Source organism: Vipera berus (assembly GCF_964194415.1).
Source record: "Vipera berus genome assembly, chromosome: 2".
Taxonomy (NCBI): Eukaryota; Metazoa; Chordata; class Lepidosauria; order Squamata; family Viperidae; genus Vipera; species Vipera berus.
The window spans coordinates 168,112,620-168,129,489 of NC_138203.1; the positions used below are offsets into that span (position 1 = coordinate 168,112,620).

At 41.9% G+C, this 16,870-nt stretch overlaps 1 protein-coding gene across 2 annotated transcripts in view; it reads left to right on the forward strand.

The window, feature by feature from the left end:
• The window catches only part of RAB37 (RAB37, member RAS oncogene family), a 29,971-nt gene extending 14,953 nt beyond the window's left edge, over nucleotides 1-15,018 (forward strand). For both annotated transcript variants that reach the window (XM_081315860.1, XM_081315861.1), the window contains 6 exons: nucleotides 1,528-1,594; nucleotides 2,317-2,369; nucleotides 5,236-5,301; nucleotides 10,633-10,689; nucleotides 10,993-11,069; nucleotides 11,858-15,018. In XM_081315860.1, the coding sequence (XP_081171986.1) occupies nucleotides 1,528-1,594; nucleotides 2,317-2,369; nucleotides 5,236-5,301; nucleotides 10,633-10,689; nucleotides 10,993-11,069; nucleotides 11,858-11,963 (426 nt within the window). In that variant the 3' untranslated portion in view covers nucleotides 11,964-15,018. The remainder of the gene's footprint in view (nucleotides 1-1,527; nucleotides 1,595-2,316; nucleotides 2,370-5,235; nucleotides 5,302-10,632; nucleotides 10,690-10,992; nucleotides 11,070-11,857) is intronic.
• The last annotated feature ends 1,852 nt before the right edge of the window (nucleotides 15,019-16,870 follow it).

Genomic DNA, 16,870 nt, shown 5'->3' on the forward strand with positions numbered 1-16,870 from the left:
GTCAGCCCTGAATCCAAATTAAAATGGAAACAGGAAATCCGTGTCATCCAAGAGTCTTGAAGCTAATTGGTAGCTGTTCGCTCAGCACTTTTTGGGAAGAAAAAAAAAGTTTGCTACCGACTGATAGATGTAGTCAAATTGTGTGAAAATTTTCCTATACAAGAAAGTGTTTTTACAGAGGTACCGTAATATGTATTATTTCATTTTACCTCATCTATAGTCTCTTCCTCATCATTCGGTTGATGTTTATCTTTCTTTTACCAGATAACCAACCTATTATTCATGAGATTTATTTAAGTATTTATTAGCATTATAGGATTGCCCAATGCCAGAAGATTCTGGGGCAATGTACATCATTAAAAATAATAGAAATCAAATTAAGAACAATGTACTGCACATTTTTGGAACAAAACAACCAATGCAGAAATTCTTAAAAGCAGCTTATCAATCATCCTGTTCAAGGCTTGGGAAGTAAACAGGTTTTCAAAGGGTTTTTACATTTTTTAGAAATAATTTTTAATGTTGACTTAATGTTTTTAAATGCTTGTTTTAGCTATATGTGCTGTTTTTACTTGATCATTTTATGCCACATTGTATTCCTCCCAGAATAGTTGCAAGATGGGCAAGTAACTTTTATTTGATTAATAAATAATAAAAATAGGTTGGGCCATATGACTCTGGGGTTCGGGGAGGAAATGCTTTTCTAGGTTGCAGATGTGCAAAATAAATAAATAAAACCACCTGCTTCCTGAATCCCATCAGGGGATGTAATTTAATAGGAACTGGACCATCCAACTCTGTCTGTCTGTCTGTCTATCTATCTATCTCCCATCTCGCAGTTCAAGGTGACTCTGACCTTGAAACTATTGCAGATGGGTCACCCCTTGAATAGCCATTGATGGTGACCAGCATCTTGAATTGCACCTGCAAGTTAACTGGCAGCAAGTGAAGCCTGCAGAGCAGGGATGTGCAGCATTTCACATTCAGTTCCAAAAAAAGGGCTTCGCAGTTCACAGGGATACAAATGCAGCATCTGTCTACAAGTCTTCAACCCAGTCATGTCTTTTTCTGTGAGACAGGGGCTATATTTGCATACCTGTAAGTTCTGAAACATTTTTTCCAAATTCAATTCAATGCATTGCATAGCCATAGTTGTATACGAACCATTGGTATTGATGGTGCGGATCTGAGACTGTGAAATAAGTTATTTATTTGCACATTTCTGGATAAAAAAAATCCTATTGGATCTATGATATAATTGCATTCAAGTCTTTTACATTTGCATCGTCACTTCCATATGCTGAATTGACTTCTGTAAGTGCTACCATATAGTTCATTTTTATTCTCTTATTTGGAAGAACTATCTTGGTTCTAAACAGACATAATTCAGAGAACTATCCAAGAATATCATTTTGCACGCAGTGTCTGTGAATTTTACTTGCACTAATGTTTGTTTCACATCTGGGCCTCTCTAATGGAATACAATGAAGACTGTTTCCTTGGTTTTCTGTCTTTGCCTTATTGCAGATTTGGGACACGGCCGGTCAGGAAAGGTTCCGGAGTGTAACACATGCGTACTATCGTGATGCACAAGGTTGGTGCTCTAGAATGCTGCCTTCCTTCATCTCAGATTGAATCAGAGTTGGGGTGATAAACGGAGTAGATCTTTCATTGCTCAGATCTAATACCAAGTGATAAAGCCACTGTTTGATATATTGTTCTATATTTTATATATAGTACAATCTATATTGTTCTATATATTAGCAGTGCGCAATATTTTGAGTTCGAAATGGCCTTTTGGAGTGTTCCAAGCTTAAAACAAAACATTTGTGTGAAGTAAGGTTTGTTAAGAACGAGAAGAAACCAACTCTGAATATTTCAATGGAACGTTTTAAGGGGATTATTTTGTATCAAGCTCAAAACAAGAAGAGATTTTCTGTTTTGTCTGCATCCTACCATATTTACAACATAGCTCATGTCTTTCCCTTCATCTTTGTATCTTCCCAGAAATGCACGAGAATTGAAAACCGATGCATCTCATAGGCACTACATTGAGAATGGCTGGTACAGCTATGACTTGTGTATAATCAATGTTAGATTTAAATCCCACAGTCTTCCATCAAACAGATATTTGTTGAGCAAGGGTGGGAAAGTGCCTGTGGATGGAGATTATCAACACATTTAGATAATCCAAGTTCAGGAGAGAGGGATTCATAGTTTGAATTGATCTGTGTGGCCCCATGTGTGCTTAATAGCTTGATAATTTTAGAAAATTACAAAATCATCGAACAACACATATTTCTCTTTCTTTTCCAGCTCTTCTCCTCCTTTATGACATCACCAACAAAGTCTCCTTTGACAGTATTCGGGTGGGTATTTCATGCCTACTGTTGATTCAAGATGGTCCTCCAGCCCTTGCTCACACAGGAGTCAAACAGCAAGCTAAAGTTGTAATCTGATTAGTAAACATATCCTGGTTTGAGCTGTTCTTGTGTCTCTGTCCAAATGCACTGGGCTGTACAGAAATCAGCAAAGAGACAAAAAGGATCACCTGCACTTGAAAAGCCAAGAATTTTAAAAGATGGGAATAAAGTATTTTCAATAAATCAATACTGGCAGGAGGCGCAATGGCTCAGTGGTTAAACATGTTGGGCTAGTTGGCTGAAAAGCTGACAGCCCAAGTTCGAGACCCGAGCGCTGTGTGACGGAGTGAGCGCCTGTTACTTGCCCTAGCTCCTGCCAACTTAGCAGTTCAGAAGCATGCAAATGTGACTAGATAAATAGGTACCACTTCAGTGGGAAGGTAACAATGTTCCATGCACTTTGGCATATAGTCATGCCAGACACATGACCATGGAAATGTCTTCAAATAGTGCTGGCTGCCTTGGCTAAGAAATGGAGATGAGCAGCGCCCCCTAGAGTCAGATAAAACTGGACAGTACTGATATAAACTTTACTTGGCATAGGAATATGTGTTATATCTCTGTGCTTTACACTTCCCAAAAACATCCCTGCCCCAAAGAACTAGCAGACTGCAAGTTCTCAGGGGGGAGATGAAGAAGAAAAGGGAAAATCAGGCTAAATACAAGAAGAGGTATCCATATGTATTTCATATTATTTGCAATTGGTTGTCAGGAATATATAGGCACTTCCATATAGCTGCCACATTCCTGCTCCAAACCTTCAGAATAAATTTTGAAATACTTTGCAATTCTAATAGCCAGCATGCACAAAATGCTGAGCAGTCAAGAGCTGATGGCTAAGGAGATTACAGAAATGGGTGTCCGGATGGGACTCTGTTCCTGATCCTTGGTCCTACTTTAGGCTGAATGATATTTTGGAAAATGGGTCTAGTTACTGGATAGGAGATCTGAGAAATGTCTGCCTCCTTGGTCAAGTAGACAGCTCTAAGGACAGCATGGAACTCTGGTACCTTAAGCTCTGTGGGGATTATGGGAGGTCTATGAAATGGGTGTAATTTTGAAGTTTCTTCTAATTGGAAACTGCTCCCCAAGCCACAGCCCATCTGATGCAAAACTGGCTCAATTGCCAAAAGGGACCGTAGAGCACTGCCCTTCCAGGATCAATCCAAAACTGTGTGAGACTAAGAGGTCTTCCTTGGAACATCCTGAGGATTATTTGAGTTACTTCTTATCAGAGCAAGAGGATTTGGCCTATCTCTTCCCTGCTTAAATGCTGAGAGCTCATGTAATTCAGTGGCTGGGTTCAGAAACTGCACTAAACCACGGATTGCTTAATTGTGCTACACTGAGCAAGCCACATATTTAATCAGGTTCACACAACACAGTAAGACATACAGGTGAAACTCAAAAAATTAGAATATCGTGCAAAAGTTCATTTATTTCAGTAATGCAATCTCAGTAAATTAGAATATTGTGAAAAGGTGCAATATTCTAGGCTCAAAGTGTCCCACTCTAATCAGCTAATTAAGCCATAACACCTGCAAAGGGTTCCTGAGCCTTTAAATGGTCTGGTTCAGTAGGAATCACAATCATGGGGAAGACTGTTGGAGACTTTCACAAGGAATGGACTGAGGCTGGAGTCAGTGCATCAAGACGGACACAGACGGATCCTGGACATGGGCTTCAAATGTCGTATTCCTCTTGTCAAGCCGCTCCTGAACAACAAACAACGTCAGAAGCATCTTACCTGGGCTAAAGAAAAACAGACCTGGTCTGTTGCTCAGTGGTCGAAAGTCCTCTGTTCTGATGAGAGCAACTTTTGCATCTCATTTGGAAACCAAGGACCCAGAGTCTGGAGGAAGAATGGAGAAGCACACACTGCAAGATGCTTGAAGTCCAGTGTGAAGTTTCCACAGTCTGTGTTGATTTGGGGAGCCATGTCATCTGCTGGTATTGGTCCACTGTGCTTCATTAAGTCCAGGGTCAACACAGCCGTCTACCAGGAGATTTTGGAGCACTTCATGCTTCCTTCCACAGACAAGCTTTATGGGGATACTGACTTCATTTTCCAGCAGGACATGGCACCTGCCCACACTGCCAAAAGCACCAAAACCTGATTCAATGACCGTGGGATTACTCTGCTTGATTGGCCAGCAAACTTGCCTGACCTGAACCCCATAGAGAATCTATGGGGCATTGCCAAGAGAAAGATGAGAGACATGAGACCGAACAATGCAGAAGAGCTGAAGGCTGCTATTGAAGCATCCTGGTCTTCCATAACACCTCAGCAGTGCCACAGGCTGATAGCTTCCATGCCACGCCGCATTGAGGCAGTAATTGCTGCAAAAGGGGCCCAAATCAAGTACTGAGTACATATGCGTGCTTATACTTTTCAGAGGTCCGATATTGTTCTATGTACACTCCTTGTTTTATTGATTGCATGTAATCTAATTTTCTGAGATTGTGGATTTGGGGTTTTCATGAGCTGTAAGCCATAATCATCACAATTATGACAAATCACGGCTTGAACTATCTTGCTTTGCATGCAATGAGTCTATCTCATATATTAGTTTCTCCTTTTAAGTTGCATTACTGAAATAAATGAACTTTTGCACGATATTCTAATTTTTCGAGTTTCACCTGTAAGCCGAGATTTACAAATCACAGTGGCTGAGCTGATAAAATTGCTGTGCGCTAAAGGCAAACAAGCAACAAGATGGCAGGACAGGATGAGTGAACTCAGTCAGGTCTTGATGTTTGGTATTTCTTCTCAGCTATGTTTCATCTCATCACATTCAACATTCCCTTGCAGGCTTGGCTCACAGAAATCCATGAATATGCCCAAAAGGATGTGGTTATCATGCTTCTAGGTAATAAGGTATGTAACTTCGGATGCGGTGGCTCAGTGGGTTAGGACGCTGAGCTTGTCGATCAGGTCGGCAGTTTGGCGGGTCGAATCCCGAGTGCCGCGTAGCAGAGCGAGCGGGTTACTTGTCCCAGCTTCTGCCAACCTAGCAGTTCGAAAGCACGTAAAAATGCAAGTAGAAAAATAGGGACCACTACGGTGGGAAAGGTAACAGCGTTCTGTGCGCCTTTGGCGTCTAGTCATGCCGGCCACATGACCACGGAGACGTCCTCGGACAAGCGCTGGCTCTTCGGCTTTGAAACGGAGATGAGCACCGGCCCCTAGAGTCGGAAACGATTAGCACGCATGTGCGGGGGAACCTTTACCTTTTTAACTTCGGATGGGAAGATAAATTTGTGGCATCCTGCAGACACTTTCTAACTTTTTTGACCCTTAATAGTCTCCTTGTGAGAAATGTTTAATCATAGTGTGCTTTGCTTAATTGCCTGCTGTGATCAGCTCATAACCCAAGATGGAAAAACTTGGATCTTTCTGGGGTTCTTGAACTACAAACCCAAGTCAGCAGAGTTAACTTGCGATACAGCAACATTTGGAGAGTCATAAATTCCCCATCCATTTTACAAAGGAATTTTTCATCCCACTTCTGCTTTATGGCTAGTGCATGAAGAGGTTTCCTACTCTTGGGGGTACATTATGAGTTTTCTTGGGACTGCTATTTATTTCTCAGTTGCTTTGCATGTTATAGTCTCCAACCTTTCAATAGATCAGATGCAGTTTTCTAACCTTGCTGAGAATTATATTTATTTATAAATAAATATTATCTATATGATTTCATGGCATTGTAAGCTACCCAGAGTGACTTTGGATAGAGAGATGGGTGGCATTTACTAAATAAATAAATAAACAAACAAACAATAGTTCTGCAGCAGATCTGTGCAGTCTTTCAACAAGGTGATTTGAATCCAGTCCTTGAAAGCTGCAAAGGAGTGGCTTGCTAGCTTCGCTCACCTGTTGGGAGGCTTCACAGGTGACATTTCCCTTGGAAGAGTTGCTGGAAATCAGCTTGTGGAATGATTTGCAGAGGCTTATTCCAAAGCATTAGCAGAAAATCAAAATGCATGAAATAACATTTCTAGAAGACATGGGATCAAAGCATTTTTTTTTTCAACCAGTGGAGCCAAACAGGCATGAAATATAAGACTTGGGACATTTCTTTTTCTCAGACCAAATATATCCTAGATAATGCAGGATGACATTAGATTGTTTTCTGAGCAAGATGGTTCCCAAGAATAGTGGGACAGATAATAACACCAAAGCAGACTTGCCAACCCTTGGACTACTGAGAACATAGATGGGCACTTCAAGGAAGCAACAGTGCTTGTACTTTCCCAGGATTCCCTGGAGCCCCCTTTTTAAATGGGCTGCCAAGCCAACTAGGGTCATCAAATTCCTGCAAGCACCAGCTCAGCAAAGCATATTCCATTAAGGCACCCTTGTTTCATTCAAATGATGTGGTCCTCCAACTCTCCAAGGGCCAGTTTGGCCTAGTGATTAAGACACCGGGTTAGAAACCAAGAGATTGTGAATTCTACTCCTGCTTAGCTATGAAGGGTAGCTGGGTGACTTTGGGCCAGTCACTCTCTCTTGGTCCAACCCACTTCATAGGGCTGTTCTGGGGAAGGGAGGAGGAGGAGGAGGAAATTGGATATGTTTGCCACCTTATTTGCAAAAATAATAAAGGTGAGATACAATCATACCAAGAAATAAATGAAAGTACTAAATTGACTTATGCACCTTTTCTGTTGTTTTGAATTTTCACAGCTATATGAAAAGGTTTTTTGACCCCTATTATTCAACTGCACTCTGCCCTTGCTCCCCTTCCAGGAAATTGAAATTTTATGCCCATGAATGGGAAATAGAGCTTAGGCTTGGCTTATTTGAAAGAGGCTTAGCTGAATATATTTATACACTCATACACATACAAAAACACATTGGCTTTCTGAGTGCTTTGATTTAAATCCATGAAGTCACCCAAACAAATGGCTTCTTTCCCGTTTTTTTCCCCTTTAAAAGGAATGAGAGCTCCAGTTAGATGTACGACATAAGCCTTAATTACCTCATTCCATGAGACCCGGGGTCATTTCACACAACTCCTGCGTTGTGTCAGAGGGTCAATAAGTATCACTTCATTTGCTCTCAAAAAGACAATGTGCAATTGTTGGTTTTAAAAATATCAACCATGGTTTATATAAGACAAAACTGGAATTTTTTTTTAATAAAAACTGCTAGCAGACCTCTCCCCCCCACCAGTCTACAGTCATTAGATGCTCAGAGGCCAGATGTGATGGAGAAAGTGTTGGATCACCAGATACAGATCTCAGGCTTCACAGTCTGTAGGGCCCCCATATGCCGTTGGCATCATAGCTTTTTATTATTATTATTATTATTATTATTATTATTATTATTATTATTATTATTATTATTATTATTATTATTATTATTATTATTATTATTACTATTATTTGCCAAACCACATTCCAAGAGACAGAGGATGTTGCTGAGGAAGCAGCCCTTGTTCCTGACATAAAACAAAGGCGACGCAGGGCCATTCTGATGAAATCAACATGCTGAGCATCAGTGATGCTCTACTAGAGTGCCCAACTCTTCAGGAAAAGAAAGAAAGGAGAAAAACATCCCTAGAGTTAGGTGAGGAAAGAATAAATTAGGGGAAAATAGTGTGCCGAGGCAAAGGCCAGATAGGGGGAGGTGGAGCACCCAGGCATTTTGCTGAGGAGTCATCTTTGGATTTGGGCACTCCATGGAGCGCAATAATGGTGAATATCTGTAGCTCAGGTGGAGGATGAGGGTGCAGGTTCATTCTTTGAGTTATAGGTTGGCTTCCAAATGTTTTGTTACTGGGCTAGGTAACATATTCAGCAGAATTTAGGGGAAGTAAGTGTCGGTGTTCTGCTTTTAAGGGCTTCTGACCCATCACAAGACCCACCACAAGACCCTCACTTGATGTGACCCCATCACAAGACCCATCACAAAACCCTCACCTGACATGACCCTCACTTGACATGACTTCCCCATCACAAGACCTACTGACCACAGAAGCCCTTATAAGCAGAACACTGACATTGACAGCCCCTAAACTCAGCTGAAGAAGTTACCTAGCCTGGTAACAAAACATTTGGAAACCAACCTCACAAGCTCAAGAGGCGAACCTCCACCCTCACTCCATGGAGTGTTTTTTCTCCCAGCATAAGAACAGATCTCACCATTGTTTCCACTGCCTTGTTTTCACTGATTAGGGCAGATATACTGGTACTATGTTTCTGCTCCTAGAAAAGCTAGCAAATAATGACTACATGGCAGGGGTGGCTATAAGCTATTTTGCCATCTGTTGGAATGGTTGTACCTGTAGGCTTATCAGATCTAGCAGGTCATCAAGAGACACAGAAATTACTAACTCTATTGCCACCTTGTGACCATCTGAAATTTTGCAGCCCATGTCTGATGGCTCTAGGTGCAATGACTGTTCTTCGGGGCATGATTTCAAAATGCAGTTTGAGAAAAAGCCATCAATTCATGACATAGTTTAGATGAGACAGCATTGGGTGGCACATACTATAGGGTAGAATTATGCAACTCGTGGCCTTAAGTATGGAAAACAGAAAATAAACAAGGAAAAATTCTTTAATTGGGTCCAACATTTCATTAAAAAAAATCAATTGATTTTTGGGTGGTGGTGGTGGTGGTAATAATAATATTGAAGATAAGGTATGCAGGAAAATCCTTTGATGGGTTTTTGTAGCATGCCTCTTTGCTGACCAAAGTGAGCCAGCAGGAGGCACTCTGAATCTGTAGCTTCACACCTCTGGAATTGCCCTGGAACCGTGAGACAATTTACGACACTCCCTTTCCCCGCCACCCCCATCCATCAGCCCTCAAAGCAGAGGCACCCACAGCTGAAAAGGCCAACAACTGACCAGCCTTGGAATATCAGAATGCGTCCAAGCCAAGCACCAGAAGATAAGTTCAATTCGGAAATAACATACTTTTTTTGCCATACTGGAACAAGCAAGGTTCCATAACGGTGTCCACTGTTGCCACAGGAAGATCTGGGAGAAAAACATGTCAGGACTGATCCCGGAGCTCCTTTATGCTCCCAAATGTGGATGTCCCCCATCTCATGCCTTTCCTGTTGGCAGAAACCTTTGTGGTTATCTCTCCTTCCTCTCTGGCCTACAAATGTCTACGCTGCTTCAATGCTGCACAGGAAGGCCTAGTTTTCTGAATGGCTTAAAACCAAACCCAAGCCTAACCAAACCTTTATTTATTTAGAAATATATTGATAGCCTACTTTTCTTTCTCTCTGAGAATCAAGGCAATTTACAATGTAAAATTGAACAGCAAATGCAACTGAACGCAGAACAAACAATGGCATAACCAAAACATAACCTTCAAACTTTCAAAAAATAACAAAATAAAGGAAAGCATTAAAATCCTGGCAGAAGGTAGGCTTTCACTCTTCCTGAACACAAAATGATTTGGGAGTCATTTACCAGTGATAGAACCTACTATGCAGTAGATAGTTTTGCTTTTGCTTCATTGGTGATTTACCTCAGTTGTCAATTATTTATGCATAATTTATTGTTATAGATTGTTGTATGGTGTTTTTAGGGACACGGTGGCTCAGTGGGTTAGGATGCTGAGCTTGTCGAAGTTTGGCGGGTCGAATCCCGAGTGCCGCGTAACAGAGTGAGCGCCTGTTACTCGTCCCAGCTTCTGCCAACCTAGCAGTTCGAAAGCACATAAAAATGCAAGTAGAAAAATAGGGACCACTACGGTGGGAAGGTAACAGCATTCCGTGCGCCTTTGGCGTCTAGTCATGCCGGCCACATGACCACGGAGACGTCCTCGGACAAACGCTGGCTCTTCGGCTTTGAAACGGAGATGAGCACCGGACCCTAGAGTCGGAAACGACTAGCACGCATGTGCGGGGGAACCTTTACCTTTATGGTGTTTTTATGTGCTGTTAGTTGCCCAGAGCGGCCATACAAATAGATAGATAGATAGATAGATAGATAGATAGATAGATAGATAGATAGATAGATAGATAGATAGATAGATAGATAGATAGATAGATAGATAGATAGAAGAAGCAGAGTGAGGCTAAGGTGGGTGTTTTAGGGGAGAACCTATCTTCTACCTAGGATATTTAAAAATGTTTATTTTGTCTCCATTTTTAATCCCCCCAGATAGAAAAACACTGCTAAGGTATCTCCTGATTATGCATGCTTCAGCTCTTCCCCACCCTTACTGTCTTTCTATCTGCAGGCTGACATGAGCAGTGAGCGAGTTATCAGAACAGAAGATGGGGAATCCTTAGCCAGGGTAAGTGAACAGGTCCAAGTGTGACTGTCTCACAGCATAGCTGGAGTAGTTGACCCAAGCTTTCTGTCTAATTTCAGAAAAAGCCATCTGTATTGGCAAGCATCTCCTCCCCTTAATGCAGAGCAGATAGCATCCTGAATTATCTTCTTAACTGAACCAAATCCACCTCCTCTTTGGGATTACAAATTTGTATATTTAAGTTTCCAGGGCTATTTTTAAGGTTCCAGCACAGGAACGTTAAAAAAGATTCATCAGGTTTGCTGGCAAGATGTTGCCACTTTTTCTGCTCTGTTTTCATTCCAGGAATATGGAGTGCCTTTCATGGAGACTAGTGCCAAGACTGGTATGAATGTGGAATTGGCATTTCTGGCCATTGCAAAGTGAGTAACAGGCTGCAATCCCTGGGATTATAACAGCATTGGGAGAAGATGTTGAGCCTTCTTGCTTTCATTTTATCAAGCCCTTCCCAGACTCAAAGGCTGATGCCTTAAGATGTTTTGGATAGTAAAATCCAGACCAGCTGGCCATCCTGGTGGGACTGGTAGGAATGAGCATTCAAAACATCAGGAGAATTTGGGAAGGAGGGGAAACCCAAGAGAATTGGTTAAGAAAAGGCTATCTGAGGTGAGACCAAATAAGACTCAGCTTTCAAAAATGTAAGGAATTCTCACAAGTATCCCATTATCAGATCCCATAATCCATAATTCAATCCCTTGGCAGAAGTGTTAAATGGGGTAACCAAAATTACATACCTTTGTGAAGTTTTCAGTGAGATTTCATCCATCTCCCTCTCTTAACACTTTTTTTTCTTGGATGGTTCAGAAACATCTCACCAATATTTTTTTTCTCCCCTTTTGCTGCCCACTTACGCAATTTGATGTGTTCTCTGGAACTCTTTGTAATCTTTGTGTTGAAATGAAACATCCAAGAAATGGTGTACTGTAGCTGGTTTTCGAGGTCACAGCAGACTGGGAAGGAGTTGGGAGTTGCATCTATTTCGGGGCAGAGGTGGGGGTAGACATTCACATGCTTACTCCCGAGTATTGTATTTTAAGAAAGATGAAATCTTCTCCTACCGTAGAAGTCCAGGAAAACATTTCTCTGGGAGGAAAGTTCCTTTTTTTTTTGAAATAACGTCTGAGCAGTGTTTTGACTCTTTCGTTTCCAGAGAGATCAAGCAGCGAGCTGTGAAGCAGCTGGATGAGCCCAGGTTTCAAATCCATGACTACATTGAGTCGGAGAAGAGGCGCTCCAACTGCTGTACCTTTTTCTGAAGGAAGAAGACGCTAAGGTCTACCGCTGAAGAGACCAAGGAACAGAGGGCTACACAGGAGATACAGGGAAGGAATGAAATTTGGGGGAATCTACTCCAAAGACATTACTTTTTAGAGAATCCTGTACGTAAGAACTATATATGTCTGTTCTTGGTTGCCACGTGTGGATGTGAAGGAAGAGTTAAGAATGCATGTGTGAAAGTATACAAAGGCAATCATGTTCTATAGTATTACTCAGACCTATCCTTTGCTGGTAAGAGGAAAGGTATTGCCCACACCGAAGGAAATCAAGCTTTCTTTTGACTCCTACAGCCCTGCTCGAAATCAAGCTTTCTTGTGACTACAGCCCTGCTCTTTGCCTTGTAGAAAGAGGGAGGGTTCACCGGGAAGGTCTCTCTTTCAAAGGCCACGGGAGACCTTTAGATAAAATAATTTTAAAAAGGTTAATTGAGTGTATTGCCCTAAAAAGCCATGGTTTGTAGGAATACTGAAACCAGCAGAAATATTCAGTAAAGTAAAAGCAGACAGATTTCCTTTGACCTCTGGCCTTTCCTGCTGCCCACACCCAAAGATCCTGCAAAGAGGGCCTTTTGCTTCTCCTCCCTTCCTCCCTTGGCTCAAGGAAAGGACTCCAGGGTCTAAGTTTGTCTTTTGTCCTGGCTGAAACGTCAAGAGAATGCTGCTGACTGGAGTTAGGTGGGGGGAGAGAGAGAGACCGCTATATTTTTTATGGCCATAAACAAAGGAAAGTGTTAGAAGGTTGACTGTGTTTTTCGGAAGGTGCAATAAAAGACCATTTGGGAAAAAGAAAAGCCAGCATGCTGATGTAACAGGCCAGAAAGCTCTAGCATCTGCTCTTTGGATGAACAAGCCTGCTTCTGAGTTTGTTTCTTCAGAAAACAATCAGGATATACGTACGTGTATATATACGTGAAGTGGTGGCTCCTCTGAGTTTTGGGTCCCTTCTTACAAGCACATCTTGGGATTCTTCAGAAGTGAATCTTTTTATAATTATTATCAAGCACTCGATCCAAAAAGTTCTGGAGGGGGGAAATTTATGTTTGAAGTAGGCTCATTTCTTTTCACATAACCATGTTTTATAAGCACATGTCATTTTGAGCGGGCTGGATGTTTCTCCGTTGTTCCTCGTTCCAGAACACCCAATCACGTACATTCAAACCAACAGATGCAATCCAGGGAAAGCTGCGTGCCTTGGCAGCCTATAAATATATAAAGAAGCATGTTGTCCCCAGATGAGAAGACTGTCACGCTGGGTTGCAGTAGGATTTCTCCATAGTGAGTTGGCTCTGGGTGGGATTCAGTGATTCTTCTGCCCTTTCTCTACCTTGCTGCATCTCTTTCCATTGGGTTGGCAGGTTATTGCCAGACGTTGCCAACAGCTGTTCAACTAGTAGGGCAATCTCAACCAGATTAGTTTGCAGACTTCTTTCTAGGAGGGAGGAAGAAGTTGGGGTGCCCTTCCTCCAGCCAGTAAGGCAGAGAGGGCTAACATATAAACTGGTTGACTGCATTTAGATGCAAGGGAGACGGGGGGGGGGGGGGAAATGATTGGGTGGGTGAGGCTAGGGCCCGGGAACAGTCTGTGATGATTCAGGAATGCTTTGATATTAGGCTGAGACAGCAAAGAGAAATATCCAAGACCAAATGCCAGGTTTTGTCTGCCCATGTTCAGATACACCACACCGTGCAATGCATTTCAACTTGAATTTTCCTCACAAATTTAACTCGTCACCTATCTCACAGCTGTTTTTTCTTCTCCCCTGCTTCTGGAAGTAAGCAGCTAGTGGAATGTGTCTAGATCAGAGTTCTCCAAACTTTTCAGCTTTGCAGACTAGCGGAGGGGGGGGAGGGGGATAGTTCCATGTGAGTGGTAGGCAAACATGCACGTGTGCACTTGCGCACAGCTCTGTTTGCATAAGTGGTGGGCATGGACACCCACCGCTCGCGCAAATGGAGTGCGTGCGCTCGCCTGCTGTTCACGCAAGTTGGGGATGAACAATGGCAAAATACGCGCTCACCCGCCACTTCTGCAGCCTGGTACCGAAGAGCTCAAGGCCCAGGGGTGGGCCATGGCCCAGGGTTGGGGACTCTGGTCTAGATTGATTGATCTTTGGAGATCTGGTATAGCACAGTTGCCTTTGGTTTCTTTTTAAACCTCCTTTTAAGTTTTTTTCTTTTTCGTTTTTCCTTTCTAAAGTTCCAAAACTTGAGGTTACTCTTACTTATCATTCCTAACACAATGTAAACACCCCCTCCCACTTCCTGGTTCCTTTAATCAGCATGGGTTAGGCAGGAGCTATCTGTAGCCAGCCATGCTCCTTATATGTTATATGCGAGGCAGGTGCAGGGAGCATTGTGGCAAGAAATGGAAGCCTTATCTGTGAAAGAGAGCTCTTCCTAGCACATATTTGTTGCCCTGGCAGCATGCACAGTTTCTCAGAAAAAACAACAGCAAGAGTGCCAGGATTTAAGGGAGGGAAACAGACTCCAGCAAAACAGAGCATAGTTTCACATTGCCTGCACCTTTCCTGGGTGTCCAGCGCTGGGCTCTGGCAAATGCATGGTCTTTGCAGAACTTTGCACATGCCTAGGGACCTTGAGATCAAGAAAAGGAACAATGTTATGGGGAAAAGAATATCGCCACCATCACCACCACCACCACCACCATCATGATGTCCTTTCCTGGATCTGCTCATCCTTTTTTCTCCGATCAGAAATTCAGCTCTCTTCTTTAATGCGCGTGGAAAGGCACAAGTGCTTTTTCAGCTGTTTCCATGTTAAAATCATTAACAGACCTGCACAATTGTGACCCAATAAATGTAGGCTGTATAACAGAAATAGACAATTCTTTGTGTCCTCCGCACATTTGGAATTTTGTTTTTAAGAATCGGTTGCCTTGCTCAGATCCCGTTTGCAAAGTTACCGAGCTGATCTATACCTTTGCAGGCCTGAAGGTATTGTGGCAAATAAATGCTATGTTTGAAGCTGCATTGACGTTGCATTGTTTTGCAACGGCAGGGTTTTTTTCTTTTTTCTTTTTTTAAAAAGCATCCACCAAGTGGTAGTGTCCAACATGGTAGATGTCTTGGGTACCACTTGGTCTACTCCCTGCTCCAATTCAAAGAATCTCAGGTAGCAATGTTGGGTTAAGGCTGTTGCCTAAACCTTGGAGAAACTCTTACAGAATAGTAAGGATTATAGACCAGCACTTTCATTTCTGTACTATATATTTTCTGACAACTGGATAATATATCTTAAAATAAGCCTTATCCACTGTCTGCGCCTTAATTTGAGAATAATAAAAAGAGGAATTCTAGAAAGAAATATGATTACATGGTTAAGAATTACCTACAGATACAGTAAAGTCTTATTCCTTGTAAGTAGCTATAATGCTAATCATTATCTGAATGAGTAATAAATGGGTGTCGTGACAAATAAGATTGTATGGCCATACATTGGAACAGGAGAGACATGTAAGCTCCCTCCTTTGTTTTTGTTGTTAAGTTTCCTTTCTGCACTGTTTGTATAACAAATCTTTCTGCCTGATTCACCAGCCATTAGAGGGATCAATTTTCCAAAGAATTAAAAGGGGAAGTGAAGAATGTGGAATAGAGCATTTTATTGTACAACAGATTCTTGGCAAAAAAAAAGGTTGATCTGTACTTTGATGTCTTTGGCTTTGTTGTGAACTACTCTGAGGAAACCTGTTTTTGAAGGGCAGTTACAAATAAATTATAGATAATTCTATACAGCTTTATAATCCTAATATCCCCTATAAAATAAAGGAAATTGATTCTTACTTTGAAAAGGATTTATGTTCAGTTCATCAATTTGCTTGAAAGAAAGACCTTGATACATTTCTGCATTTTTTTTTTTACAAAAACACTGCTGTCAAGATTTCTTTTGATGAAATACTCTTTAGATTTGGGATAAATTCTACTAGTCTCTGAATGTAAGTGCCGGACTTGAGAAACTTCCTCCCTCTCATGGTTGTAGAACACTACAGATAGTCTTCAAATTGCAGTCACTCATTTAGTGAAAATTAGAAATTACAACGGCACTGAAAAAAGTGATATGGCCAGTCCTTAACAACTGTAGCAGCATCCCCATGGTTACTTGATCAAAATTCAGGTACTTAAGCAGTAGACTGTACTTAACAACAATTGCAGCATTCCGGGGTCATGTGATCACCAACTGCGACACGTCTTCTGAGAAGCAAAGTCAATCACGACGTTGGATTCGATTAACAATTGTGTGATTCACCTAACAACTGTAGTGATTCACTTAACTTGTAAAATTGGATGTGACTCACTTAACAACTGCCTTGCTTAGTAGAAATTAGAGTCCCACTTGTAGACTACTTGTATGAGACCAATGAAGATCGTATCCTCAAAGGAACACAAAACATTTTTTTCAAGAGTTTTGTCTTATAGGGCTGCAATATTCTGGGCAACCAGCAAATAGCAAACACAGAAAACTCTTAAATATTTCTTTCTTTGTAGAGGAGGTGTTTGCACCCCCTGGGAATGCAAGACGATATTCTAGGGCACAGGTCTGCAACCCATGGCTCCGGAGCCACATGCGGCTCTTTCAGCCATCTCCTGCGGCTCCCTGTCCTCTGCTATGTGCAGTCCCAAAAAAAAAAGTGGGACTAAAAAAGTTCAACCAATCAATTCAAATATGCAGGGTAGGTGCATATCTCGCCTTGGCTCCACTTTTCAGTCAAACTCTGTTCTGCGCATGCGCACATGTACGCACATGCACGCACATTTTTTGCGGCTCCCAGTTTTTCCTTTTGTGAGGGAACCGGTTCCGAGTAGCTCTTTCACTGTTTCAGGTTACTGACCACTGTTCTAAGGGGTGCAAAAATTTGGGTTTAGAAGTTT